This window comes from Lynx canadensis, chromosome E1 (assembly GCF_007474595.2).
Source record: "Lynx canadensis isolate LIC74 chromosome E1, mLynCan4.pri.v2, whole genome shotgun sequence".
Lineage (NCBI taxonomy): Eukaryota > Metazoa > Chordata > Mammalia > Carnivora > Felidae > Lynx > Lynx canadensis.
Window position 1 is genome coordinate 41,332,821 of NC_044316.2, and position 27,553 is coordinate 41,360,373.

Here is a 27,553-nt window from a genome sequence, read left to right on the forward strand (position 1 = left end):
GAGGGATAGAACTTGCAATGGGTAAGCAGCCTCCTCACAATCTTAACAGTTACACCCCCCCCCCACCCCTGCATTTTGTTGTAAATTCTAGCTGGAAACACAGCCCTCACATATAAGTCAATTCTTTAACGGGTAGCCTCAATTATGGGACCACAAAAGGACGAGGCAGCAGAAGATACGGATTAATGACCATCTCTGGTAGGGAGACTTGAGTTCAAATCCTATGGCTCTGCCATTTCTTTAGAACTATGTGAGCTTGGACACGTTGCTGAAACTTTCTAGGCCTGTTTTCCTCATTCGGATAATGGGGTGATAGGCCCATAGGTCATAGGCTTGGTGTATCTGTCAAAGTAATGTATATAGCGGCCTTAGCATAGCTCCTGGCACAAAATCAAGACTTATACACACTAGCTATTAACAAGAAATCAAATTCTCTGAGCAGCTAAGATATATCACAAATCCTGTGACGTTGAGCACTTTTGCTCAAGGACAACCCATTAGGCCCGCACTGAATCTTTATACTTTGATTTTGACAGTCAGGACCGATTTGTCTTTGACAGGGGATATCATTTGGTTTCCCACGACCTAGCATGGCAAAAGCCTCTATAATCTGAAGGTGGGGGCAGGGGAGAAGCAGGGCAATTGTCAGGGACAAGAAGGACAAGTGATGGAACAGAACAGAGCAAAGCCAGGGCTCCATTCTAGGAATCTTGAGGGTATTTAGAAAAGGTACAAGCAGCCTTGTATTCCTCCCGAGTCCCTGAAAACACCACTGTGTCGTCCAACAACCCAGTGATTCATGACGACGGTGAAGTGTGCCTTAGGCTTCAGATAAAGTTTGTGCTCGATATTTAAGAAGGCAGAGAGCCAAGTTTTCCACTGCCAAGCAAACACTATCAGGGAGGTCAAAATCAACACGTTAGTGCTTGATGACAGGGGAGTCTCAGTTGCATGGGACATCTCGGTGGGCAAAACAACTCAATTCCCAACAAAGCTGAATAAATGAAGCGTCACTCTGTTTATAAAGCTTAAACATCTCTGGGGCACCTGGGTGGCTCAGCTGGTTAAGCAGCCGATGTCGGCTCAGGTCACGATCTCACGGTTGGTGGGTTCGAGCCCCGAGTCAGGCTCTGTGCTGATGGCTCGGAGCCTGGAGCCTGCTTTGGATTCTGTGTCTCCCTCTCTCTCTGCTCCTCCCCCACTCATGCTCTGTCTCTGTCTCTCAAAAACAAATAAACGTTAAGAAAAAAAAAATTGTTGAAAGCTTAAACATCTCTGCAAATCGGCACTGCATAAATTCACCCCCACCTCCCTCAAAAGACAGTGGCCACTTCACTTTGGTGCAAAGAATCAGGGTCAACTTGCCCGTGACACTTTTAATGAATGAAATGTGTTCTTTTGTGATATGCCCCCTCTCAATTCGTGTTTTCCGCTCCGAAGGGGCGCAGTGAAAAACAGCAGACAAAATCCAGTAACAAACAAGACCTCACGCACGTACTCTTCTCGACAATGGAGTTTATGGAAAATTCTGCTCCTCTCCACACTTGAGGTTGCTTGATGGTTGGCCCCGGGGGAGGCGGGACTAGGTGGTGTTCCAGGTCCCCTCCGACCCGGCCGTTCTAGGATACAGTTACCTGACCCAACTAACAGGTACCCAGTGAGTGTCCTTGGTCAGCTTCTCTAGGAGCGCTCTGAGCTGGCTGTGTGCGCTCTGGAGGTCCTCCTTCACCAACACAGAGTCCACCAGGTGCCCGTAGTGCTGGTCTATGAAGGCGGCGGAAGCGGCCATCTCCCGCTGCTGTTCATCCTGCAAGGAAGAGAGGCGGTTACGGAGCAACTGGGTGGTTCTCGCTCAAAATAAGACACCTCCAGTCTTCTTCTCGGGCAGTGTTCCAGCCTCTCATTTTCCAGCGATGAGCGGGCGACTGTGGCCCGTGAGTAACCGACGGCGCGCACAAGAACAGGGTGTAGTGGTGACAACCCATCACGGCCCCAGAAATGTCGCCAGGCGGTAGACCTCATCATCGTTCGTCCTCTCGAAATACCCACTATGCATCTGTTCACCTCCAGCCATGGCATGTGCTCTGGGGGGGAGGCCGATTCTCTACCCGTGCGTACATCTATGTCAGTATCACACTTCCTGTTGGAAGAGATTTCCAAAGAAGCGGTACTGTTGTGCTGCATGTCAACTTGGTTGCATAGTTACAGCAAAGCACTACAAACACTATTAACTAGAAGCAAAGCAAGCATTTCTGGAATCGACGAAGGGGAGAAAGGAGAATGAGTAACTCTAATGCCTTCTCAAAACTCCTAACTTCAGCACCTAGAACTGAATTCTTCTTGTCATTTCCTCAGACGCAGAGCCAAACACTAGCACAGCAGCTAGAGTTTTTTACGCAAGGGCTGGGATAATCCCGACCAAATGCCCCATTTCCTTTCATCAGACTGCTTTCCTGACACGTAACGGTAAGGGACAGGTAGCCAGTGACCCCTCCTTTGCTCAGCCTGCTCAGAGTTTGCTTCTTCATTCAAAAACACTTGGAATAAGCAGAAGCTCAAGCGGGTAGCTGACTGACAATGAGCTTGATTTGGGCGGGGAAAGGCCAGCGGCAGATCTTACTTTAAGTAACACTGCAAAATGAAAACGGGCCTCTGGCACTCACCCACCTCCCTTTCTATCTCTTTCCAGTCTTTTTTTTTTTTTTTTTGAGTTTTATTTATTTTGAGAGAGAGAGAGAGAGAGAGAGAGAGACAGCATGAGCAGGGAAGGAGCAGAGAGAAGGGAAGAGAGAATCCCAAGCCTCACGCAGGGCTCAAACTCACGACCTGGGAGATCATGACCTGAGCCTAAATCAGGAGTCAGACACTTAAACCTGACCGAGCCCCCCAGGCGCCCCCACCGCTCTCCAGTCTTGGGCTTACAGAGACTCGGTGCTTTTACAGAGCAGGGCGAGCTGTCCTCCCCCAAAGAGACCCACATTCCAAAATTCTCTCTCCTCCTCTTCTCTCTGTTGCCAATCAGCCCCAGACTCCTATTTTGGTTTAGAAGATATGTTCTAAAGGTCTAGGAAACAGGTTGGCATGCTACCACAAAAACGATAGAGACGAGAAGGCTGAGGCCCCTTCTTCTCCTTACTTCTTTCTCCCAAGAGGGGAAAGAGTAGATGACACTGGGAGAATCTTTCCTTTTTTTTTAATTAAAAAAAATTTTTTTTTAAGTTTGTTTATTTTTGAGAGAGAGACAGCACCAGCAGGGGAGGGGCAGAGAGAGGGGGAGACACAGAATCCAAAGCAGCTCCAGGCTCTGAGCTGTCAGCACAGAGCCTGACGCGGGGCTCAAACTCATGAACCATGAGTTCATGACCTGAGCCGAAGTCAGATGCTTAACTGACTGAGCCACCCAGGTACCACTTTAATTAAAAAAAAAATAATAATAATAATGTTAATTTATTTCTGAGAGAGAGAGAGAGGCAGAGAGAAAGGGAGACACAGACTCCAAAGCAGCTCCAGGCTCTGAGCTGTCAGCACAGAGCCTGATGCAGAGCCTGAACTCACGAACTGCGAGATCGTGAACTGAGCCGAAGTTGAACGCTTAACTGAGTCGCCCAGGCACCCTCGTTTTTAAAAAATTTTTTAAAGTTTATTTATTTATTTTGAGAGAAAGAGTGAGCAGGGGAGGGGCAGAGAGAATTCCAAGCAGGTTCCACACGGTTAGTGCCTAAATCGGGAGTTGGATGCTTAACCAACTGAGCCACCCAGGTGTCCCCAGGAAAAGCTTTCTAAATAAATACTCTCTCCCACAGGGCTCCTCCCCTACTCAAATGCACTCTTCAGTAAGCCAGCGCTGTCCCTGGATCTTCAACCCCACCTCCCCATCCACCCCACATACACACCTCCTGTGCACCTGTCCCCCGCTTCTGGAGTTTCCCCACCTCCAGGCACCCTCGTTCATCTTGGAAGCATTTAGCTCTTTAAGAAATCATAGAAGGAACATTTTTGCCACTAAGTACCTCAATCCTCCTAATATTTGCATCTTGAAGGAACTCAAGTAAATCTCTCATGGAGTAAAATGGATGACATTTGTTTTACAGCCATAAATCCCCTGAACCCTTTTCCTGGCCTGTAAAGGTGGAACTCAACCACCCGTGGCTTTAGCAAGAAAGTCACAGGGGCACCTGGTGACTCAGCTGGTGAAGCGTTTGACTTCACCTCAGGTCATGATCTCAGAGTTTGTAGGTTTGAGCCCTGTGTCGGGCTCTGTGCGGACAGCTCAGAGCCTGGAGCCTGCTTCAGTTTCTGTGTCTCCCTCTCTCTCTGTCCCTTCCCCCACTCACACTCTGTCTCTGTTTCTCAAAAATGAATAAACATGAAAAAAAAAATTTTTTTTAAAGACCGTCACAGTCCTGAACAGCAGACAGGACAGATTCCTGCCGTGCTGTCGTTTGCCCCATGTTGGATTCACTTGCTGGATCCAAGTTGGTATTTTAATTAAAAACTAGTTGGGTTTGGCTTGGGAATTTAACAGATTCGTGTGATCAAGTTCTTGACAGATGTCCTTGATTTTCTGGGAGGGTGCTTATGGGAAAGAGGGAAGCGTGGGGAGCCCAGGCAAAGTCATTGCTGTCTGAAAATGGGAGGAACTTTCAGATGCCCCGTTTTGTGCCTTCTGGTGATGTGACCATCTAAGTCTGGCCAACAGGCAAATGGAAAGACGGTCCTGTCCAGAAGGTACAAGCACCCTTATGCAGCTGGAACAGGCCTTTTTAGGCCTTCAGAAATGATCAACTTTAAACTTACAAGTGGGGCTGCTGTGTCCTCACAAGCTGGGGATGTAGGTGGTGTCTTCCTTTTCTCCTGTATTGCAGGCTTTACAAATATAACATAGGGCTTGAACTCTGAGGTCCTCAGTTGTTGCAGTGCCTGTGAAAGAAAGTTCAAGAATAGTATGCGTTTCGGAAATACGTTATTGTGAAAACGCTCTTCGAATGCTCAGTAATGGTGTGCTTCATCACATAACCTCGGTGGCAAACATCCCGAGCACACGGTCCTATGACACTGGACTTCAGCTGGGCAGACCAGCTGCTCCTTTTCCCGTCCTCCACTTTGACACTGGACTTGGCTGGGCCCCAAAGGCCCACTTGCTGAGAACGAACGTTCCAAAGCTCCAAGAGTTGCCATTTCTTTAAGCCCTGACCCCACCAGCTCTGATTAACCTTCTTGTGCCCTTCTCCACCTGCCCAGTCCTGACAGAAGAGGCAGCAAGATTCAACGTGCTTCTATTTAGTCAACTGTCGTCAATTTGGACTAATCCAAAATATGTGTTATCACACAGGCCTCCTTATGCTATTCAAAGAAGAAAAGGTTTGCTAAGCAAATGAGGAGACGAAGAAATCATTTGAAACAAACCCTAAAGACTTTAGAAGATGTTCAATATGCAAATCATCCTGTTCATTAGCACATATGACCTATAACATTAGGGCGTCAATTTGGAAATACTGCTAAATGTACAATCTGTAACCCGGCCCCCAAAATCAATAAAATCACTTTTCAAAGAAAATGCTGAAATCTAGACTTTTAATTTCGATTACCAACCCCCAGTAAGTCCAAATGAGAGAGGGTTTTCCTCCCTAGACATAATGTACTTGCTGGAATCTGTTTCAAGCCAACTTCTGTAAAATAAAGCCTTACAGCTTATAGCGTAAGCTGTGTCTATAGAGGAAGAAAAATCCCCAGATTGGGTTCATAGCTTAGAAGTTTTTCTCAAAGACAAGGTTAAAAAAGATGGTTAGGTCCCGGTCAAACACACAGCATGCAGCGTGTGCAGAACTGGAAATGTTTTTGAAGCACTTCACGGGGTCAGGTCTCCCTCTCTTTTCCCTTTCAAACTGCTCTCCTGATCGCCTCCTTCGGTGATTCCCTAAGTCACTGTTTCACTTGTCTGGGGAGGCGGGGGTGGGGGGGGGAAGGAGGCACTAGGGATACGGGTGGGGGGCGGTGTCCTGATACCGAGAGCTGAGCCCCAGCCTCCACCTGCGCAGGGACATCTAATTCCCGGTCACGTCACGGGTGACCACTCGGTGCCGCCATCTACTCCATGATTTACTCCATGCAGAGGCTACTGTCCGAGGCCTGCAGGCCCGCAGAGGGTCCACGAGCGCCCTGCAATTAATGCGGCTTCGTGTATAGATGGGCACGGTCGGGGGTACAACAAGGCTTCCGTTAGATTCTCAAAGGGAGACTGAAGGACATGCAGTACTCTGGACTAGAAAATCCTAAAACTGAGGTTCAAATGTTCTGTAAAACACACAGTCCCCTCGTTTACGTATTCCGTCAACAGAAAATGCCCGGCTGGCCCAGAAACTCACGTCCGGCTCCACGTCCACCAAACACATTTTGTTTCTGGCCATCACGGCCTGAATGGCGTCCAGGCTGGTTCCATAGAGATTTTCCTTATATTCACCATGCTCCAGGAACCTAAAACACCACCAACGGGGATCAGGCCTTTAGCTCCCAAGCTTGTCTGAGCGAGTGTGGAAAGACGGGCGGACTTTGCACCGCAAATTCTCTCCCGCTTCCCCCATCTCTTCCGAGAGCCCTCCCACGAGGTCAAGTGGACCACTGGACACGCGCAAAGAGCCCCAGCCGCACCGAGGCCAGCCGGGCCGGCAAGTCCACGTACTTGTTATGATGTAAGTCGGCCTCGAATGCTTGCTTAGAGACGAAGTGATATTCCACGCCCTCCTTCTCGTGGCTCTTTCGGGGCCTGGTGGTATCTTTTAAAGAAAGGAAAAGGGAAACCGGGCAAAGAAATGTCACCTCACAGTGAGCGAGAACAGCAGCAAGCCCGTGGCCGCCTTCCTCTCCGGAACCCATTGCTGCTTTGCGGATAAACGATTTGTCTGTGTCCCTGTGGGGCAGGCACAACCTGTGATGTAGGAAAAGGAGGCCTCCCACTTTGCAGGTGAGGACACTGAGGTGCAGGCTGTGGCTTTTATTTATTTATTTAATGTTTATTGATTTTTGAGAGAGAGAGAGAGAGAGAGAGCATGAGCAGGGGAGGGGCAGAGAGAGAGGGAGACACAGAATCCAAAGCAGGCTCCAGGCTCTGAGCTGTCAGCCCAGAGCCCGACACGGGGCTCAAACCCACGAACCGCGAGATCATGACGTGAGCTGAAGTCTGACACTCAACCAACTCAGCCACCCAGGTGCCCCAAGACCGTGGCTTTTAATGAATCACAGAAGGGATCCCTAATCCTAACCTTTGATGTCCAAATTGTTTTTCTTTTTGAGAGCAATGGGGCCCCAAATAGAGATGACGCTGCTGTATGCTTTTAATTCCTTATTCGGCTAGTTCTCATTTTGCGAGAAAAGGCATGAAGACAGTCCCGTTATGGACTAGATGTGTCTCAGCAAAGCTGGCTCTCACGCTAATAATTTAAAAACACACAGCGTTTCCCCACTGATTTCTCTAGCAGACTTGAGATGCACACTCTGGGGAAAATCCAGTCCTTCACAGAACAAGAGCACACATGAAGTAACACACCGTTTTCCGGAGCATTCCAAAAGAAAAGATGGGATCTTGAGGGACGTTTTCATGCCCTTGAGAACTACCCGGGGATGCTCTGTGCTCCGTATGTGGCATCTCTGTCCAACCTCTGGCAGAGCTGCGGGGTCACTTTCCTGACCATGCCATTCACTTGCTTAAATGCTTTTTATTCACTGCCCATTACACTCTAAAGACCTTAGATGAGTCTCTCCTCCCACATCACCCACACTAACTTCCCCAGTCCCTAACGCTGCTACCCTGGGTCACACCTCCATCCCCGTGGATGCACAAAGGGAACTATTCCTTTCTTCTCTGCCTGGAAAACTCCTATTTATGCTTCAAAACCCAGGCTAAGAGTCACTGCCTCTCTAAAGTGGGAAGAATCGGGAAGCCCTCCTCGACTCTCCTAGTTCCTAAAAGCACGGGGGAAAGTCACCTACCTGTGGTGTGCCTGGAAGCAGGTAGGCCAGACCATCCATATACCCCTGCTCCGGGGGCTGGATCTGGGGGTCTCCAAAGGACCAGAAGCAGTAGGTCGCAGGTGAGAGGCCTTTTGTGTGGCCTCATTAAGGACACGACTGGGCAGGCTGCCTGGTTTGAAACTTGGCTCCACTACTTACCAACTGTGTGACGCTGGGCAAGTTACTTAACCTTTCTGAGCCCCAGTGTCTTCCTCTGCAGGACAGGGTGGTGGTAATCCTTCTCCTCAAGGGTACTGGGAGGGCTGTCCAAGCTACCACACATAAAAGCTCTTGCTACAGGTCCTAGACTCTTCATTCTCCTCTTCCTTATCACAACCGGAACCAGAACCTCCTGCCTACTGGCTCTCAGCATCCACAGCTGCTTCTAGACTCAGGAACTGGCAGGGGCGTTAGCACCTAGGAGGACGCCCAGCCCCTCCGAGGGGCTGGAATCCAGTTACAAGGGCTCTCTGGCTTCTCTGAACTGCTCTCTTACCCAAGCAGAGGGCAGCGGCCATCGGGGTCAGAGTCATTGTGAAGAGGAAGCTGGAATGCCCCCTGAGGTTTCCACTTTGCCTGCAATGTGCTCTAGACTCACCTCCCACCCCAGGAAGGAACTGGGCAAGTGGACTGGACTGAGAGTGGGCAGAAGTGGCCTTCTGCCTCAAAGGGTCCTAGTGGACCACTGAGAGTGGGTTTCTTATCATGTCTAGGTCTCACGATCTGCATATAGCAGGCAGTGTGTCCATCGGTCCCTCAGACCCAAAGTAAGGATTAGGATGGATATGGGGAGTCAAGCCCCCATGAAATATCCATGCACGTGCGCGTGCGCACACACACGCACCGCCCCCCCCCCCCCCACCGCCATGTGGGCCCTCTTCTCTTACGTGGAACAGCAACACCAAAGTGCTGTGGGTTCTCTGCCACCACCTTCTGCTTCAGCTCGTGCAGTCGGGCTCCCAGAGATCCTGGGAAACAAAGGGAAGGTGACCAGGGTCCCTGCTGAGCAACCTTCCCATCCTTCCGGGAGGAAATCCTGCATTTTTCCCCGGAAATGCAGGACATCACCTACCAATCAGAACCACCAGGCGGGGCCGCTCACCAGGCTGGTGCTGGTACCTGGTCACCTCCTCATAGGTCAGCAGCTCTGGAGACTCGGCTACTGCGGACACCTTTCCCTCCTGGGGGCTTCCCAGTCTCTCCCTTCGGCCCAGCCGGAAGCTTCTCCGAAGACCAGCTTTGGGGGAAGGGCAAGGGGAACCGCGGCATTAGTCCCAGGATCTCCCGGTAAAGACTTTCTCCCCCTGGCCGGACCTTGGAAGGGGGGCTGAGTCCCACCGGCCTGCATCCCTTCCCTCCCAGGGCTCTGCTCCCAGTGTCTGCACCCCAAAGCCCGGGCAGGTCAGCCCCTCTTCTGGCTGACAAGAAACTGAAGGGAAATGTGAGCCCCCCAGGCTCAGCTGTTCCTCAAGGATTCCTGGGGATGAGATCACCCTGCCTGGTTTGGGAGCCCACAGCCAGCTGTGCACGGGCAGGGCAGCGTCCCCACTACTTACCCACATAGTGCCCTTTGAGGTACCCCTCACAGTCAGACGTCTCTGGGAACCAAACAGAGAAAGGGCGGCCAGTGAGCCATGCTGGACACATCCTCTGACCCAAAGGTTCCCGGCCCCTGGGGGGCCAGGCGGAACCCACTGGGATGGTGTCTCAGGGGGGTCAGGAAGAGACGCCATATCCTGGCCCCCCAGGAAAACAAGTTCTTCTATTTCACTCAATGCTCCATGCTGAGGCCCCAAACAGCCTTTCCAGGCCCTGGCAGGGGTTTCTGGGCCAGCAAGCCCCTCTGGGCTAGGATCGGTATGCATCAGGAGGGGACATTCACTCGCCCTGTCCACCCCCTGCAGTCTCCTGCCTCCCACCAGCACCGGCAGCCCAGCCCAGCCGGCGGGGGCCCGTGTGCTAGGCGGGCAGGGAGGAGCTCTGTCCCCAGCAGCTCTTCACACCTCAGGGCACAGGGAGAAGGCAACAAGCCCTTCCAGACATTTCTACAAAAAAAGGAGTCTCATCCGGGTGCACAGGGGATAGATACCAGCCTACCTTTGTCACAAGGCTGATCATCTGCGGTTTGCACAAAAGACAGATGGAAGAGCGTTAGCGGAGGGGAACCAGGAGGCCCTGAGGCTGACAGGCAGCCGCGGCCTCGTGTGCGGAAGGAGCCCTCCATCTGTCCCCTCTTTCTTTCCTCCGACAAACCTGTGATCCGAGCTGCGGTGCACTATTAAACTGAGACTAGCTCTAATTAGTCTTCCTGTGTGTGTCTCATTAGCGGCCCCAAGCAAGCCAGCTCATCACCGGCGTTAGCAGCCTCAAGGCCAATTTACTCAGCAGTCCTTCTGACTTGAGAGCAAGTCTGGACGAGTGGCCGTGGGCGGTGGCCCGGAGCCAGCAGAGCGGCTCACTCCAGGATGCCTGCCGGCAGCGGGCTGGAACCTGCTCTCTCTTTTCCGGGGCTTGAGACCTGCCTGGGCAAAGGCAGGTGCCAGAGGATGGAGTGGCACCGAGCAGGGCTGCGGGCCAGCTGTCCCCCGGTCACCTGACACCCCTTTGGCCCCCTTGCTTGGTTCCGAGCCCCCGAATCCGAAAGGCCATACCACGGGGAAGCTTGCTCTCTGTACGCGGCTCTAACCTGGACACTCTGGCCACGGGCCCTCTGAAAACCTGACACCAGCCCCCACTCCATTCTCCCATGTTGGAAAAGAGGATGTCCTGACTCCCCTACCTCACACTGTGATGATTAAAAGGCAAGGTGAGTGTGTTTTCGAGAAGGCAGGTGCTACACAGAGTAAGCTGCCAGATAAAAATACAGGACACTCAGTTAAACCTGAACTTCAGATAAACAATTTCTTAGCATAAGTATATCCCAAATATTGCATGGGTTACACTTATATTAAAAACTCATTCATTGTTTGTCTGAAATTCAAAGTTAACTAGTCATCCTTTGTTTTTACTTGCCAAATTTGGGTCACCCACAGCCTTCTCCACTCCTCCACCATCAGTGGCTCTTGAATTGTCAGGGTCAGAGAGCCCCTTGGGAATCTAATGAAGGCCGTGGACACTCTCCCAGACAACACAAACACACAAACACAGACACACACAATTTGCACACGATTTTGGGAGAGATGTTTAACATGTCCCCCAGTATCATCTATGGGCCCCAAATATAGTAGCTTCTCTCCAGGGACTAGCCCCCCTGACCTACCCCATTGCCCCCTCCGCATCCCTCTCCCCATCCCCTCCTTCCTCTGGAGGCCTGTGAGCTCAGACAAGACCCATTGTGCCCTCTCCAGTCCAGTGCTTGCTTCTTCGGGGCACAAATCCCCTGAGTCCCAACCCCGGCCCCTCCCTGAAGTGCTTCCCTGCCCATCTACTCACAGGGGGGCTTCCTGAGGCTCTGTGGGCTTGGCAGGGTGCCTGTGGCTCTCCGGTAGCTTAGTCGCCTATGAGAACACAAGGAGATGGGCAAGCCCATGAGCTGGGCCACAAAACCAGTCAGAGTGACTGTAAAACTTCTGTAAAACTCAGGGAAAAAGGCCTGGATTGCACAGGTAGGAACAGCCTGGCACTCCAAGGGCCTCCCAGCTTCACAGTCAGTTTCCATAAAGAGAGACACTTTCACGGGAGCTCAGTGGTTCACGAGGAGGAAGAAACCAAGTCTTCTGCTCTGGGAGAAGCAAGACAGTCCGGCCCAGGACGGTCAAGCGATCAGTCGGTACTTTCCTATGACTGATTCTCAAGGAAAGGAGGTCTTTTCCTCACTCTCCCCTGGCCTCCCCATCTCCAAGAAAGCTAGGAAGCAGCAGAACAACTCCCAGGAGAGGTCAAGGGCAAAAGTGACTCTAATTTAACAGCCTTTCCCCCCCAAATCAGAGAGCTCAGCCAGGCACGTTGCCCAGTTTGGCCATCAGTGGAGAGACCGTCACCAAGGTCTCATCTCTGATCTGAGAAAACACTCAGGGCTCTTAGAGGTGTCTTGAGCTCCATATTTAAATGCAGCTGAAGACTTCTCCCCCAAGACCTGTGAAACCAAAGACGCGTATGGGTCTGAGGTTCCCCTGAGGGAATAGGGCAAAGGTTCGCAAACTTCGCCACCTCAGAATCACCTGGAATGTCTGTTGGGACACAGAGCTCAAGTCTGCCCCTAGAGCTCCTGATGCAGCAGGTCTGGCGCAGGGCCCAGGGGTCTGCATTTCTAACACGCTCCCAGGGGATGGTTCCCAGGGGATGCTAATGCGCCTGGCCGGAGACCACACGCAGGGGCACCGAAACAGCTGAAGCCTGAAGTCTGTCCCTAGAGCATTCCACACCCCAAAAGATGGAGGTGGGCTACAGGCCTCAGAAGAGGTGACACGGTCATTACTGCCACACCCTCTGAGGCACGATTTACACTTTTGGAAATCTATCCTAAGGAAATAATTTGAAGCATGAGGAAGAGTCTAACGTGCAGGGTGATTCCTGCAGTCTCGTAGCACTGAAACAGTGCAGACACCTGAAAAGTACAGCCCCAGGGAGGCAGTGAAGTCACCCAGGTATGATCCTTCCCCAGAGACACCTCCCTGCACGCCCCGATGAGGGGCGACCCTCCTACGATGTGACCTTGCAGAGCATGGGTCCTCCTCCCCAGCACCCGCCACATTTATATAAAGTGTTCGTCTGAACCCTGTGTGACTTGCCTGTTAAACTGTCAGCTCCTCGGGGGCAGAAACCGTACTTGCTGCCCATGAGTGAACGGTCTATTTTCTGATGCGATATTATACAGCCATTAAAATCACACAGTAAAGAAGAGGCAATAATGTGGGAAATGCTGATGTCAAAATATTGAGTTATATACACACAAAAAGCAGGACTTCCGGGGCGCCTGGGTGGATCGGTCTGTTAAGCGTCCGACTCTTTGATTTCGGCTCAGATCATCATCTCGAGGTTCGTGAGATCGAGCCCCATGTCGGACTCTGCACTGGCAGTGTGGAGCCTGCCTAGGATTCTCTTTCTCTCCCTCTCTCTCTGCCCCTCTCCCTCTCGTTCTCTCTCAAAATAAATAAACATTAAAAGAAAAGTAAGACTTCCAATGCTACGTGCACCACTTACATAAAAAGCACAGGAAGGAAATAAATGATGCTGTCTCGATAGGGGCAAGACTTTGGGCAATTTTCTTTTCCTCGCCCTTCCCTCCTGTATGTTTATGTCTTATTTTTCAACTTTCTTTAGGTGTGTGTTATAAAATATACGTTAATTTAGGAACACAGATTTCCAGATGTTTGTTTAAATCTCCAACAGCCATCACCACCGGTTAGGGCACAGAAGACAAAACACACAAACAATCAGTACTTACCTCAGGAGCAACACACAGTGCGCCCCTCCGGCCATGGTGGCGGAGATTTGGGGCTCTGCCAGCTACCTGTGCCTCTAGCCACTCCAGAGCGCCCCCCCTTACAACATACCCCAGACCCACCTTTCCTGGAACTGCTTGGAGGGGATGAGACCGGCCCGGAGGTTGGTGTCCCCTACTCGCTTGGCCTGCCACCACGTGGGATCATCCTGGCTCACCACCTCCAGGACCTGCCTGCGCTGGAAAGGCAGGCCTGCCTCCTGGCAGGGAATGGCCCGGTCCTCCCGAGGGTTGTAGTGGAAAAGAGCCCGCATGAACACCTGAAGAGGGCGTGATCACAGACAGGTCTATGCTGCATCGAGGGCCAAATGACAACTATCGCCCACGGTCAGGAAAAACAAGGAGCCTCGAGAGCAGAAAGCTACTCGGAAACACGCTGCACGTATTTTCCTATCGTTCTTCAGCCATTTTGAATATTATAGTCAGGAAACCCATCAAGGTTCAGAAAATTAATAGATGGGCTCTATATCTGAATTTCTCGTTCCAAAACTAAATATTTCCTTATTTACCGGATCTGCTGTCCTTATAACAACCTCTTAGCGTAGACAAAGCGGCGATTAGTCCTGGGAACAAAAAGTAAAGGCAAGCACGATTTTAACTAAAATGTTATTTTTGATATGCTAACTGCCCCTGATGAAGTCAGCAGCCATCTGCTAAATAAGTAATCTACATGTTTTGGTAAGAACCCAAATACTAACAAAACTACTGTTACTGACTCCTCACCATCCCCTTTCAGTGGGTAATTGACATCCACATTTTTTACAGCTCAGTCCTGCCTCCTCTGTCACATACTGGGCCAACCCCCAACTCTCCCCTTTACCCTGAAGTCACCCTCTAGAGAAGATGATGGGGAAACAATAGCATTTTGTCACACTTCCCTGTTCTATAACTTAGTGGATAGATTTTTTTTTTTTTAATTTCTATTTCAAGACCATTGAGGCCCAATTACATTAACAGCAAACAGGAGAAAAAAAAAAAAAAAAAAAAAAGCCAGGGGGCTTCCTTAAACAGATCCAAGTCATATTCCTTTATGCATCAGTCAGAAAAGATCCAGTTAGACAACAGTAAGAACTTTCTGGCCAGATATTGCAAGGACAGACACCCTCAACCAGCCACAGATGTCACCAAGGTCCCAGGTACCCGTAAGAGAGTATAATCTTAAATGCCCAGCCCAGATCAAGCTTCTGGATCAAGAATATTTAGGAAGGATGGGCTAAGGCACAGGCTACCCATTTTATCCTCCAGGAAAACCAAGTTTTCTCCCTGTATCGAGTTAGAACCTGCAAAAGCTGCTTATGGAGATCACATCAGCATGTCCAAGAAAGAACCACCTTCCATCAGATAAGAGTCTACATTAGGTAAGCCCTGGGATTTAATCAAAGTGTGCAGGGGCGCCTGGGTGGCGCAGTCGGTTAAGCGTCCAACTTCAGCCAGGTCACAATCTCGCAGTCCGTGAGTTCGAGCCCCGCGTCAGGCTCTGGGCTGATGGCTCGGAGCCTGGAGCCTGTTTCCAATTCTGTGTCTCCCTCTCTCTCTGCCCCTCCCCCGTTCACGCTCTGTCTCTCTCTGTCCCAAAAATAAATAAACGTTGAAAAAAAAAAATTTTTTAAAAAGTGTGCAAATAAGAAACAGTCACGGAAAGACTATGTGTTCATTTGCTGTGAAACACGGACATCAAAGACGTTGTCCATTACTGATCCCCATTCACCAAAATGTTTATTGACAGCTACTCTGTGCCAAGTGTTGTAATGTCCCTTCTTTCATGCACTTAGTGCTGGGAGGCAGGAGCTGGGAATCACCTTTCTTGAAAAACTGGCATGCTTCCTTCCACCTACTAATGAAAAGTATGTTGTGCATTTCATCTCCTTTCTGCCTTGGCTGCCAGGAAGACCAGATCCAAATTTATCTGAAATCAGAGCAACGCCCTCTTTTCCGCTCTACCCACCACCTCAGCTCGGGTCATAATAATCTCCCACCGAGGCTTTTACAACAGCCTCCCCACCAGGTCTCCTTGCCCCCAGTCTCTACCCACTCTAGCCTCCCCCACGGAGCTGCCTGGGAGCTCCCGCATCCCCCGGGGCCTTACCATTCCAGTACGCGCCAGGCAGACTTCCAGCAGCCAGCCCCGGCATCTCTTTGTCCAAGGGCTTTCTCTGGCCACTGCTCTACTCTAATCCAGCCAGCAGGGATTGCTGGGAATTAATTCCCGGGTGCAGCCTGGTGCGAGTTGGTGCCCAGATCTCCCAGCTGCCCTGGCTCTTGGGTGGGAAGACGGAGGGCGTGTGTCTATAGGGCAGCCCTGAGTTTGTCCCAGCAGGATTACACCCCACAGTGGTAACTTCCTCCTCTCTACACCCTTGAGCCTCCGTCTAACGCAGACCCCTCTGCCTGAACCTCCCTCCTCCTCATCTTCACCGGGGAAGTCCAACCAGTCCTCACCTTCCTCCAGCCCCACTTCTAACACCCTTGCTACATGACACCTTCCAGGGCACCTGTAACTCTGCTCAGGATCCTTCTGAAGCACCAATCATCTAGCAGTGAAACACTTGGTCCCCCGCCCCTTCTGAACTAGGAATCCTCAGAGCTACTAACTGTCCCTGTCTCCAGCACCTGGCAGAGCGCCCGGCACAGAGGAGGTGCCCAAAAAAGGGTGCCTCACCGAAGAATTAAACAAATGGCAGTTACTTAATTGGTCCCGAATCCAGCACATTTGGTACCTTCTCCTCTTCGTGGCCCTGATTTTCTATTTCAATTAAAATAACCTTGTCTTTTATTAGTAAGCTACGTCAAATCCTGTTTAGAAAGAGACAGGTACAAATACATGAATCACACTGTGACTGAATCACAGTTCTCCACTGAGCGTGCGGTCCAAGGACCAGACACGTGATCTCTTCCGGAATGACTGCTTCAAAGCCCTCCCCCACTTCCAACCCCGCCATACCTTGCTGTCCTTTAACCGGCCCTCCTCCTGGGTGGCTGGGATGATTTTCAGGGTAATGGATCCCTGGGACTGTGCCTGAAAGGGGAGAGGGCGAAGCTTACCACCTCCCACGTCCAAACCTCCGTGAGTTCAAGTCTTACTGTCCAGATCTGGAAACTCGCGTTCAGAAGGAAGTCAGACTCGCCACCACCCCTGTGGCCCACTGTCCCATGGTGGCACCCAGTTGGATTAACTAAAGGAAAACTCAAAACCAAGTACCATTTGCATTTTCATGGGACAAAGGGACAAAGGAGCACCAAGGACAGCGCATGCAATGAATTCCACTTTCCCATCCCTCCTGACCTCCGGTGCCCCAAAGGGCTGACCTCTCATGCCTCAAAGGGCCGCCCTTCTTTCTATTCTCTCAGGTTATTTTAATAACCAAGTGCAGTTTCCTTTCCCTCCCTTGCTTCCATTTTCCCCACACGGGTTCTCCAATCTCAAGCCACTCCTCCTACCTTTCCAGGGGTTCCCCTTCCCTCTACCCGACACAGACTCTGCACCCCCACGTGGGGGCCCACGAGGCAGAATGCTGGCAGCCCAAGAGAGCACGTCTCGCCCTACAGTCTCCCGGGCCCAGCACCACCCTAGAACACAAGGAGGCCAGTGCCCAGAACCAGGGAAAGGGCAGTGGCGGCAGGAACACCAAAGGAGCCTGCCCGCTCCCTACAGCGGGGCCTCCTCTCTTCGGATCTTCCCATTTCTGCCCCTTCCCGAACCATCAGAAGTTAGAAAAGAGGGTCATGTTCGGGGAGGATGCCTTAGGGTAAAGAAGACAAAACTGTGATTGGGGCTTTTTACAACTGCAGCTTGACTTGAACTTCCAGTATGGGCTCTGGAGGTGGTTTGCGTCCCAGCAAGTAACACCCTCTAGAATCCCCTTACAGATGGGAAGTGCTGTAGCCTTTCCCAGATGTTTACATCCTAATCACAACCACACACTGGATGAAAAACCACCCCTGCTCTGACTTTACAGGAAAGTGAAACGCAAAGTGAACTAATGACCTGCCCGAGGCTGCACAGCTAGAAAGTAGTGTCGGCAGGATTCAAACCCAGGACCGGCTGACCCCAAAGCCCTTGCTCTTGGTCCTCCCTGTGCTGCAGCTTCTTGTTCCACATTCCTCAGCCCTTCGGAAGAGGGGGCCCTTTTGAGGGGATCTCCCAGAAGGGTCCTCGGGAAAGGGACAGGGGGAGGGGGAGGGCTGTGCTGAAGAGACGGTGAGAAGCAGGAGGCCCGGAAGCGCCATTCTTCCTGTTCCCCCCTGCCCTCGCCCCTGGACACGGTGCAAGGCCACTTTGCCTGTAGCCTCTAAAGCCCCCCCCCCCCACCCCCTGCTCCCCCCCCCCCCGCCCCCGCCCCCAGCATGCATGCAGCACAGACCAGAATCTGGCTGATCTCGTCCGGGCGCTTATGCAGGACTGTGATCCCGTTCACTTCTCGGAGCTCATCTCCAACGTGGACCAGACCTAAGAGACACAGGGGCTGCCCCTCAGCACAGGAAGGGGCCTCAGCCCCAGGGCCCCACTGGCGCCCACCCGAGGAACCCGCCGCACGCACGGCAGACCCAAGGTGTAAAGGCAGCGGGTGGGCCCGGGACTGGCTGAGCCCTACTGCGCGCGGGGTCCCTCACTCGGCACCACGGCCTCAAAACCACCCAGGGAAATCCCCAGTTTACAAGGGCGCAGCTGAGACCCAGAAAAATAACGCAGCTTGCCCAAGGCCGCTCTGCCAAGAAATAAAGGAGCCTGTGTTCGAACACATTTATTTTGACATAGAAGGCCTGTGTTCTCTCACTTACAACCTTTGCTTCTTTAAAAACATTAACTCTTCACCTTCCCGGATTAACAGACACACTCTAAGAATGTCTTTCTCCAGTCTTAACAAGAAAAACCGAAGGGCCCCGGGAAAGATGGCATCAAGGGTGTCACACACACCTGTCCACTGGCCTCTGCTTGAATGACAAGAGTCTCTACACACTGGGCCCTCTTTGCTAATCAAAATGAGGCCGGCAGCAATGGCCCCCAGAAGGCAGGCAGGAGTGCGGAATCTTGGGCCCGCCCTCGACCTGCTGAATCAGAACTGCATTTTAACAAGATGCTCGGGAGGGTGGGGGGGGCTTCTGTGCTTGTTAATGTTTGAGAAATCACTGGACTTCACAACAGCGATCCCCAGACTTCTGGGGTAACACCTCTCTACACCAGAAGGTTTGCCTCCCAACGGAGTAGCTCTTTCACACAAGTGATTCTCAACCTGTTTCCCACCCAAACAAATCTGGGGCGTGAACACCCTTCCCTCTGTAATAGTGACAACCGGGGTGGTGGGGAAGGGTGTCCCGGCTCCTCAGTTAGAAATTACCCGTCAAGCCCGTGCCGTGGGCTGAGCTACCATAGCCCTCGGCTAGGCCACGGGGCAAGAGCCCGACGTTCTCCAGGCCCAAGGTATTTTCAGACGATCGAAATTTCTACCAGGCTTGGGAAGAAGAGAAATCCAGCCACACTTCCCGAAAGCAAAGCACATCCCAAACAGGGGCCAGAGAGGAGGAAAGGAGACTTGTGGGCCAAAGGGAGAAGGCTGGGGCACGCTGGCCATCACCTCGGCCAGGCCAGCACTGATGCCACTCACCGCTCCGGTCTGCTGCGCCCCCTCGCATGATCCGGGCCACCACAACAGCCCCTGAGTGCTCATCCCGCCGGATGGTGGCACCCTGCATCAGAGACAGAGCAGGCGGGATCCTAAGAGGCAGCCCCAAACCTCACACCCCAACTCTCTGGACCCAACAGAGTGTCCCCATCTCTCCTTTTGTCACCCCAGAGGGCAGATCAATGGGGCTCTTTCCAGTGCTGAGGACATCATAAAACTGGCATCTCACATTAACACAGCACAGCAATTCACACCTTACAAAGCACAATAACACTGGGGCGCCTGGGTGGCTCAGTCGGTTAAGCGTCGGACTTCGGCTCAGGTCATGATCTCACGGTTCGTGGGTTCAAGCCCCGCCTCGGGCTCTGCGCTGCCAATCACAGGGTACTGGGCCTTCTGTGGTTGCCGAGGGGAACCAGTTATGCGCCAGCCAGAGCTTCGGGACCAGGACTTGGCCCGTGGACCACAGCAGAGATGATGTCTAGGGTGAGAGGTGCTAACAAGCCCTCAGTTTCGTGCACCATGCAGGCAGGACTATGTCAGGCAAGGCAGTGTCAGGTGAAGGGCTGGAGTTGGATGACCCTGGATTTGAATCCTCTCTGCCATTCACTGAAAGCATGCAGCCTTAGCAAGGAAGCCCCTTATCTTCTCTGAGTTGGTTTCCTCTAGGGTGTGGGATAGCACTTAACTCCGGGGGTTAGTACAAGGGTTCTATCAGGTAATGCAGGCAAGCCACGTAGCATACAGTAAGCACTCAATAAATGTTAACCTTTTATTATTGGCTGTTCCTGCAAACGCATTGGCACACCCATTATTAACTTCATTCAAGCCGCCTATTTGAAGCCCATAGGACAGATACTGCCAGAAACCATCAGCCAAGAACCCCATGGCTTCTTGCTCCCTAGACCTTCAAACTTTCCAGCATCTCTGTCCATCCTTTCCTCCTTTCCCCCCCTCTCAGAGGAGGGCCGCCTTCCGTCTGGGCTGGTCCTTCTGTCCCCTCCCTTTCTTTGCCGCAGTCTCAATGCCCCATCTCTGCTAGCTCCTTCTCCTGGCTCCAAAAATATCCCATCCCCTTCATCAATAAAAAGCCTGCCCCCCTCCCCCCATCCAGCAGCCACCGGTCTCTTCCTTTGGAGCAAATATCTTTTTTTTTTTTAATTTTTAAATGCTTATTTATTTATTTATTGAGAGAGAGAGAGAGAGAGAGAGAGAGAGAGAATCCCAAGCAGGCTCTGTGCTGTAAGTGCAGAGCCCAACACAGGGCTTGAACTCACAAAATGTGAGATCATGATCTAAGCCCAAACCAAGAGTTGGATGCTTCACAGACGGAGCCCCCCAGGCGCTCCTGGAGCAAGCTTCTTAAAGAAGCAGTCGCATCTGCTCTCTCCACTTCCTGCCCCCCGAGTCCCACCGGCTGCCAGCTCCCACGTTCCATCTTCTCTCCTCTCTCTCCCATCTGACTTTGGTGCCCGCTCTCCCTTCGGGATCTTCTCTTAGCCTGGGCCCTGGTGATACCCCTCTCTCCTGGGTCTTCCCGGTGACCACTTGTCCTCCTCAATCTGTCTTTCAAATGGTGATTAAAAGGCCAGGATCTGGCCCTGGCCCCCTTCTTGCTTCACTGTCTACTCTCTACCCAAGCGGTCTCGACCTCTCAGGTGTGATTTTCACCTGTCCGGGATGCTGGCGGCTGCCCACTCTGTATCTCTGAACAAATAATCCTTCCACTTCCTGGATGCCTCCACTTTTGAATTCAATGGGACCTAAGCTCCCTATTCCTCCCTTGAATGATGGCCCCAGTGCCCACCCGGCCATCCCAGCTGGATACCTGGGCACTATCCCAGGGATCCCCCCCCTGACTCCTGCCCAAAGCGGTGCAGCCACAAAGTGACATTAATTTTTTTCTGAAATACTTCTTGGCTTTCTCTTCCCCGTTCCCACAGGCCTAAGTCAAGCCCTCTTTCTGAACCTCCACCTATCTGGTCCCCACCTTCAAATCAGTCCTCTGCTTCTGGCCTCCTCCTCCAGGCCACTTTCTATCTGGCGACCAAGATGATCTTTCTTTTTTTTTTTTTTTATTTAAAAAAATAATTTTTTTTAATGTTTATTTATTTTTGAGAGAGACAGAGTGTGAGTAGGGGAGGGGCAGAGAGAGAGGGAGACACAGAATCCGAAGCAGGCTAAGGCTCTGAGCTGCCGGCGCAGAGCCCGATGCGAGGCTCAAACTCACAAACCTTGAGATCATGACCTGAGCCGAAGTCGGACGCTCAATCGACTGTGCCACCCAGGCGCCCCTGGGATGATCTTTCTAAACTGCAAATCTGACCATGTTATTTCTTACCTAAAACCTTACAATAGCTCCCCACTGCTTTCAGGATCAAGCTATGACACGCTGCAGGGACAAACAGCATCTCCCTCCGATCCAGCCCCACCTCTGTCTCTCCTAACCACAACTTAGCATTCTACATCCACACTGGGAAGCCCAGAGCTCCCTGAATATGACAGAGCGGGCAATTAGCTAGATATAAGCAGGGAACAAGTGCTTTCTGACTGATAAAATAGAGGAGGCCAAGTTCCAAACAGCCAGGACAGATCCTAGGGGATATGCCCGGAGTTCCTCCCTCTGATCACTTCCCTACAGTAACCGATGGCTTCATTGTAATGCACTTACATTGTGGTTTTTAACCCCTTGCCCCCGCCCTCCCCCATTGTTGCCCTGACAGGTCAGACAAGGACCATATGGGGCTAAAAACTCCCCCTCCCAACTGACAGGAGTCCCTTGGACGCCTGGCTGCAGCCTTGGTCAGGAACCGCCCTATCTCTGACCCATAACCTATCCAAACAGAAAAATGAAAAGACAACCCTGACCCACAGTGCAGCTGTCACTTCTGGGCCTGCCAGCTCTCCAACAGTGGAGAGTGTACTTTCACTTAAACTGCTATGAAACCCTTGCTTGCGGGGCGCGTGGGTGGCTCAGTCGGTTAAGTGTCCGACTTCGGCTCAGGTCACGATCTCACGGTCCATGGGTTCGAGCTCCGCGTTGGGCTCGGTGCTGACAGCTCAGAGCCTAGAGCCTGCTTTGGATTCTGTGTGTGTGTCTCTCTCTTTCGGCCCCTCCCCTGCTCGTTCTCCTGCCTCCCCCTCTCTCTCAAAAAAATATATTAATTAACATTTTAAATAAATAAAAATAGACTAAAATAAACCCTTGCTTGCTTTAGAGTTTGGTTCTAAATTCTTTCTTGGCCAAACTCAGGAACCAAGGCCGGAGAACAGGACTGCCCGTTGACAAATACACCATGCTGTTTCCCTCACCGTGATTTTGCTCAGGTAACTCTGTGCGGAGTGCCCTTCCTCTCCCTTTTCCTTCTGGGAAACTTGTTCCCTCTCTTGGAATTCAGCCCCGGCATCACCTCCTCCGGGACCACCCCCCCACCCCGCCCCGTCACTCTCCTGTGACCTCCCAGAGGGCAAGGACTAAGTCTTAGTCGTCTCTGAACCTCCGGTGCCCAACACGGTGCCTGGCACACGATATGCTCACTGCATCAGTGGATGCCCGCCCCATTTTGCAGGTGGGGAAACAGAGGAGCACTCCTCTTCCGTTTGCAGAAGTGGTTTAGCTGGGGGTCCTTGGTGAGAGTGGAATGGGGGTCCCTGGAATGCCAGCTGCGGTAATTATCCGGGGCAAACACTCAATTCTCTGGACTTCCTCCACTTCCCTCCATCTAATAAACACCCCTGTCCCTTTGCTCGGTAAATCGGTGCTGAACTAGGACCAGAATGATGACAATGTGTCAGCTGGGGAGGAGAATGGCTGCTGCCCGTGCTTCCTCAGTATTCAGAGCAGGATTTGGCCAACTTTTTCTGTAAAGGGCCAAATGCAAATATCTTAGGCTTTGCAGGCCACACCATCTCCGTGGTAACCACTTAGCACCGCTGTCACGGGGAGAGGCGGCCACAGACAATGGGGAAGTGAAACGGCATGGCCGTGTGCCAGTAAAACTTTATTTACAAAAACTGGCAGTGGGCTGGGTGCGGCCTTCGGACTATAGTTTGCCAACCTCTGATTCAGAGCAGGATGATCAGGGTGGCCCTGTACAGCTGCGAAGGTTATTTACTGCACAAAGGAGCTCGGCCACAGTTGAATGAGGCCGTATACACCCACAGAAAGAGGTACCCTGTACACAGTGGTGCCACGGGGACTCGTGGCAGCCGTGATGAAGCTGCCGTCACTCACTCCAAAGACTTCGGGGCTGGGGGGGGTCTCTTCCCAGTTTTCTGGGTGGGTGAGGGACGGGTACAGCGACAGGGTGGGGGGGGAAAGGTGTCACATACCAGGGGCTCCTTGTTCTTCACCAGGCGGACAATCTTCACTGATTCTTCGTCAAAATCCTCGTCAATATTCTCGGGCAGAGGGGGAAGAACAGGGTCGAAGTTCTTTTGGGCAACTGTATCGTGCACCATAAGCATGGCCTGTCAGGAAAGCGAGAGAAATGAAGGGCTCCAGCCCTGAAGCTCACAGGGGCCCGGGGGCCCTGACTAGGCAATGATTTGGAGGTCCCCGATCTCAGGCCAGAGAGACCACCGCCCCCCAGACACCGGCACTGAGGACCCCTCCGCTCAGAATTCTCCTTCCTTCCTCAGCCTCCTGGCCTAGCGCTCCCTCCTGCCCCCATCCCAGGAGATGCACGCTGCGGGGGCAGGCAGGGACTGTGGCGTGACTACCTTGAGGTGGGGGGTGGACAGCAGCTGGAGCAGCTCCCTCTCGTCGCTGTGCACGGAGGCAGCCTGCAGCTCTTCTATCACCTGTAGAGGAAGGACCAAGACAGAATGCACCTGCCGGAAGTCGCCCAGGGAAAGACGCCGCTCCCTGCGCTTCAGACCCAAGGGCCCTCGCCGGAACCGTGACAGCACCCAGGAGTTCACTAGCCCCTCAGCCACCCCAGGACGGTCGCTCCCAGGGAAATCACAGCAGGGACCAGAAGCGCCTCGGTAGCTCCGTAAGGTATTCCTAACGGGAGCTAACCTCTTAAGCCCTTCCTACGAGCGCTTCTGCTTTATGTGGAGCTCCTCGCCTAACTGGCACAGTGAACTGAACACAGAAGGTGCTGTTGTTTCGCCGTTTGACAGGCGACGATCAAGTAAGAGAGATGAAATATCTTGCACGAGGTCAAAAAGCCAGGATTTGAACCTGAGCTTAGCTGGCTCTATTATCTGTGTCCTCACCACTGTGCTATTTTATAGATGAAGCAGCTGGGGCTCCGAGAGGTTGACTGACTTGTTGAAGGCCACAGAGCTAGTAGGAGAGGCAGTGCTGACAACCTAACGTGCTCTCAGTCACATCACAGGAGCGAGGGAAGGTCTGCACCCACAGGCTGCAGCCGGGCCTCGCCAGGCCGTCTCCTGAGGTTAGGTGAGTTTATTCAGGAGCTGGTCTTGGCAACCAACTGGGACAGCTTTTCCCAAGCCATGCAACACAGAGGACAGGTCTAGAAGAAATTAGGAAGCATTCCTTTTTTTTGTTGTTGTTAATGTTTATTTATTCTTAAGAGGGCGACAGAGAGTGAGCTGGGGAAGGGCAGAGAGAGTCAGAGGGCAACAGAGAATCTGGAGCAGGCTCCAGGCTCTGAGCTGTCAGCACAGAGCCTGATGTGGGGCTCGAACTCATGAACCGAGAGATCATGACCTGAGCCGAAGTCAGATGCTTAACTGACTGAGCCACCTAGGCACCCCTAGAAGCATTCCTGTAAAAAACGAGAACGCTGGGGCGCCTGGGTGGCTCAGTTGGTTAAGTGGCTCTTGGTTTTGGCTCAGGTCATGATCTCGCAGTTCGTGGGTTTGAGCCCCGATGGTAACACAGAAACTGCTTGGGACCCTCTTGTCTCCCTCCCTCTCTCCCCCTCCCCTGCTCGCCTTGTCTCTCTCTGCCTCTCTAAACAAACAAACAAACAAACAACAAATAAATAAATAACAAGAACCCCGAACCAGTAAGCAGGGACGCACTGCAAGTCTTTGGATCCTAGGGCTTTACAAGGGGCCTCCCCAAAGCACAGAACAAGGTGATTGTTTGACCTTCATATCGCCAGTCCTCAACAATGTGAGAACTGCTGATCTGATCCAAATGCTCTCATTTCACAGCTGGGGGAAGAGACTTTCTCGGGAACACACAGTAAGTGGGCGTCATCGTGTCCCCGGGTCCCCTGGCCTCGTGCAAGGCTCACAGGTTCTTTCCTGCCTGTTAGGAGGCCCAAGGAGGAGCAAGAAGAGAAGGGAAGGAGATGCCTCTTCACCTCTGGGCTCCGAGCCCCTGGGTCCCCTAGGCTAAGCGATGGTGACACTCAACATGAAGGAGCCCTATGGGGTAGGGAGCAGGGCTAACACCGTAAGGAAAAACCTGGCTTACATCCTCAGCAAGGGCCACAGCGCTGTGCAGAACTGGGGTTGGACTTTGCCTCTCGTAATAGCGCAGCTTCTCGTGAATCTGCAAAGACAGCCGATTTCAGGCTGGGGCCTCCCAAGTCAGCTGCCCCGGTGTGCCCCGGATACCACACAGCCTGCCCATGACTGTGGGGCTGCACGGGGCTGCACCCGTGGGGTCACCGGTGGGGCAGCAGAAGAGAAAGCCATTCACGGTGGGCTAATGAAGACCTTCCTGGGAGAGGGAAAAGGTTGAGATGAAGTGCATGGGCCCCGGCTAGGAAAACCTCTAGAAACCCTCACGAAATGGGATGAAATGAGGCTTTTACCTTCATTAAGTAACTGAGGCTTTTTTCACTGAACACATCCCTCAAGAAGCCCATCTCTTCCTTGTGGTTGGAGTCAGGTCTGAGCTGAGAAGTCAACAGTGCCAGGGTTTCGTGCAAACCTGAGGAGAGTGGAAGAAACACAAAGTAGAGCCAATGCAATGGGTACTTCCTGGGGACCCCAGGGGACCCGAAGTGGACCCTGCCGTATGGACATGTTCTCTCCCCAGGCTCTGGTTCCCAGGGTTCGCAGGTAAGGCCGCTCCCGTGAGCCAGGGCTGGGTCCACCTGCTTTCTGTCCAGCCTCGGGCTGCTGAGCAGGCTCTTGTCCTTCAGGGCTATGGCAGCCCAGCCAGGGGTCACACTCACCGGAATCCTCAGACAACACTGGCATGTCTGTGCTGGTCAGCTCCTGAGCTCCGCCTGGGGATCCTGGGAGAAGGAAGGTAAGCGCTGTAGCTCCGTCAAGCATGTTCATTCAACAAACAGTGATTACACGTCTGCTGTGTCTGTCCGTGATCAATCTGGGGACAGAGGGGTTGGGAACAAGTAACTGCTCCCTTTTGTCAGAGAGCAAAGGAAGACTAAGATTTGCTAGTACCCCCGATGTGCCAAGCATTATGCTGGGTGGTTTCATATGACATTTTTCTTAATCTGCACAAAGCTCTGAGAAATGGATACTAATATCCCCGTTTTAGCCTGATGAAGCCTGATCAAGAAACAGGCTTGGAGGAGTTCAGCAGCTTGCCGGTCAGAATCCATGCTCTGGTGGCCCTTCCAGGCTGGTCTCAAAGGTACAAAGTGGCCTCTGCCCGACAGTGGGTGCTCTCCTCTGCAGCATCCCCTGTGCCCTGTTACCTTCTAAGAGGTCGTGGTCCGGTCCCTTGGCCTTCACAAGTCCCTCGTTCACCTCCAAGTCCCTTGTCACACCTTCAACAAGTACCTGGCTGGGCCTACGAGCTCCCTCCTTCCCCACCACCCCCAAGTCCCAAACTGAAGGGAGCCTCCCCCAGAATGGAGTGTTAGAGAGGAGCTCTAACTAGAGCTAGAGAGGAGAAACGGGAGTCGGGTTTCTACTACGCAGGACTGGGGAGCCCTAGTTCAGGAGCCACCCCCCCCCCAACGTGCTCTGCAGCACGTGGACCTCAAAAAGTCCTCCTTCAGAAGGGGACAAGGAGAGTAATGATTCATTCATTCCGCAAACATGGAGCACCGGTGACACCAAGATGCCAAAGAATGATCCTGGGCTCTCCAGCCACCGCGCCCCCCCCACCTCCATCCAGACTCACCCTCCGGTTCCTTCTAGCCGTGCCCCCCCACCCCCCACTCCCCGAGGCGGCCAGCCACGCACTCCAGCTCGCTTTCGGAAGGAACCTGTGGGACGAACAAGGAGCGCGGCTGGCCGAAGGGGAGGCGAGCCCCAGGGGCCGCTCGGGGGCGGTCGGGAGAATGCCGAGCGGCGGGAAAGGAGCACGGCGCACCGCCGGGAGGCGGGGGGGGGGGGGGGGCGAGCGCGGGGAGTGGGCCGGGGGCCGAGGGGCGGGGACGCGGCGCCCCCTCCCCCAGGAGGGGAGCTCAGGGGGCCGCGAGGCAGCCGCGCGCACGAGGGGCGGGGCTCGGCCCAGCCTCCCCGCCCCCCGCCGCGCCCCTCCCGCCGCAGCCCCGCTCCCGGGTCCGTTCCCCACGGGGGTTCCTACCTGGGCGCGCCGGGATCTCCGCTCCACCGCCGGGAGCCGCGCGGG

The 27,553-nt window shown here is 52.8% G+C and overlaps 1 protein-coding gene across 2 annotated transcripts; it reads right to left on the bottom strand.

Moving 5' to 3' along the window:
• Positions 1-1,363: 1,363 nt before the first annotated feature.
• MPP3 (membrane palmitoylated protein 3) lies at positions 1,364-27,553 on the bottom strand. 2 transcript variants are annotated; one of them, XM_030296489.1, is made up of 19 exons: positions 27,509-27,553; positions 26,181-26,243; positions 25,815-25,933; positions 25,472-25,549; positions 23,794-23,874; positions 23,404-23,541; positions 19,054-19,135; positions 17,812-17,897; positions 16,392-16,466; positions 13,514-13,710; positions 11,440-11,504; positions 10,105-10,125; positions 9,564-9,605; positions 9,080-9,244; positions 8,895-8,975; positions 6,680-6,773; positions 6,366-6,474; positions 4,798-4,920; positions 1,364-1,807 (listed from the first exon to the last, which is right to left on the bottom strand). In XM_030296489.1, the coding sequence occupies exons 2-19, from the start codon at positions 26,203-26,205 to the stop codon at positions 1,631-1,633; spliced, it is 1,758 nt and encodes a 585-aa protein (XP_030152349.1). In that variant the 5' UTR covers positions 26,206-26,243; positions 27,509-27,553; the 3' UTR covers positions 1,364-1,630. The 2 variants fall into 2 exon arrangements, with proteins under 2 accessions (XP_030152349.1, XP_032447057.1); XM_032591166.1 differs by lacking the exon at positions 27,509-27,553 and having other exon boundaries at positions 26,181-27,097.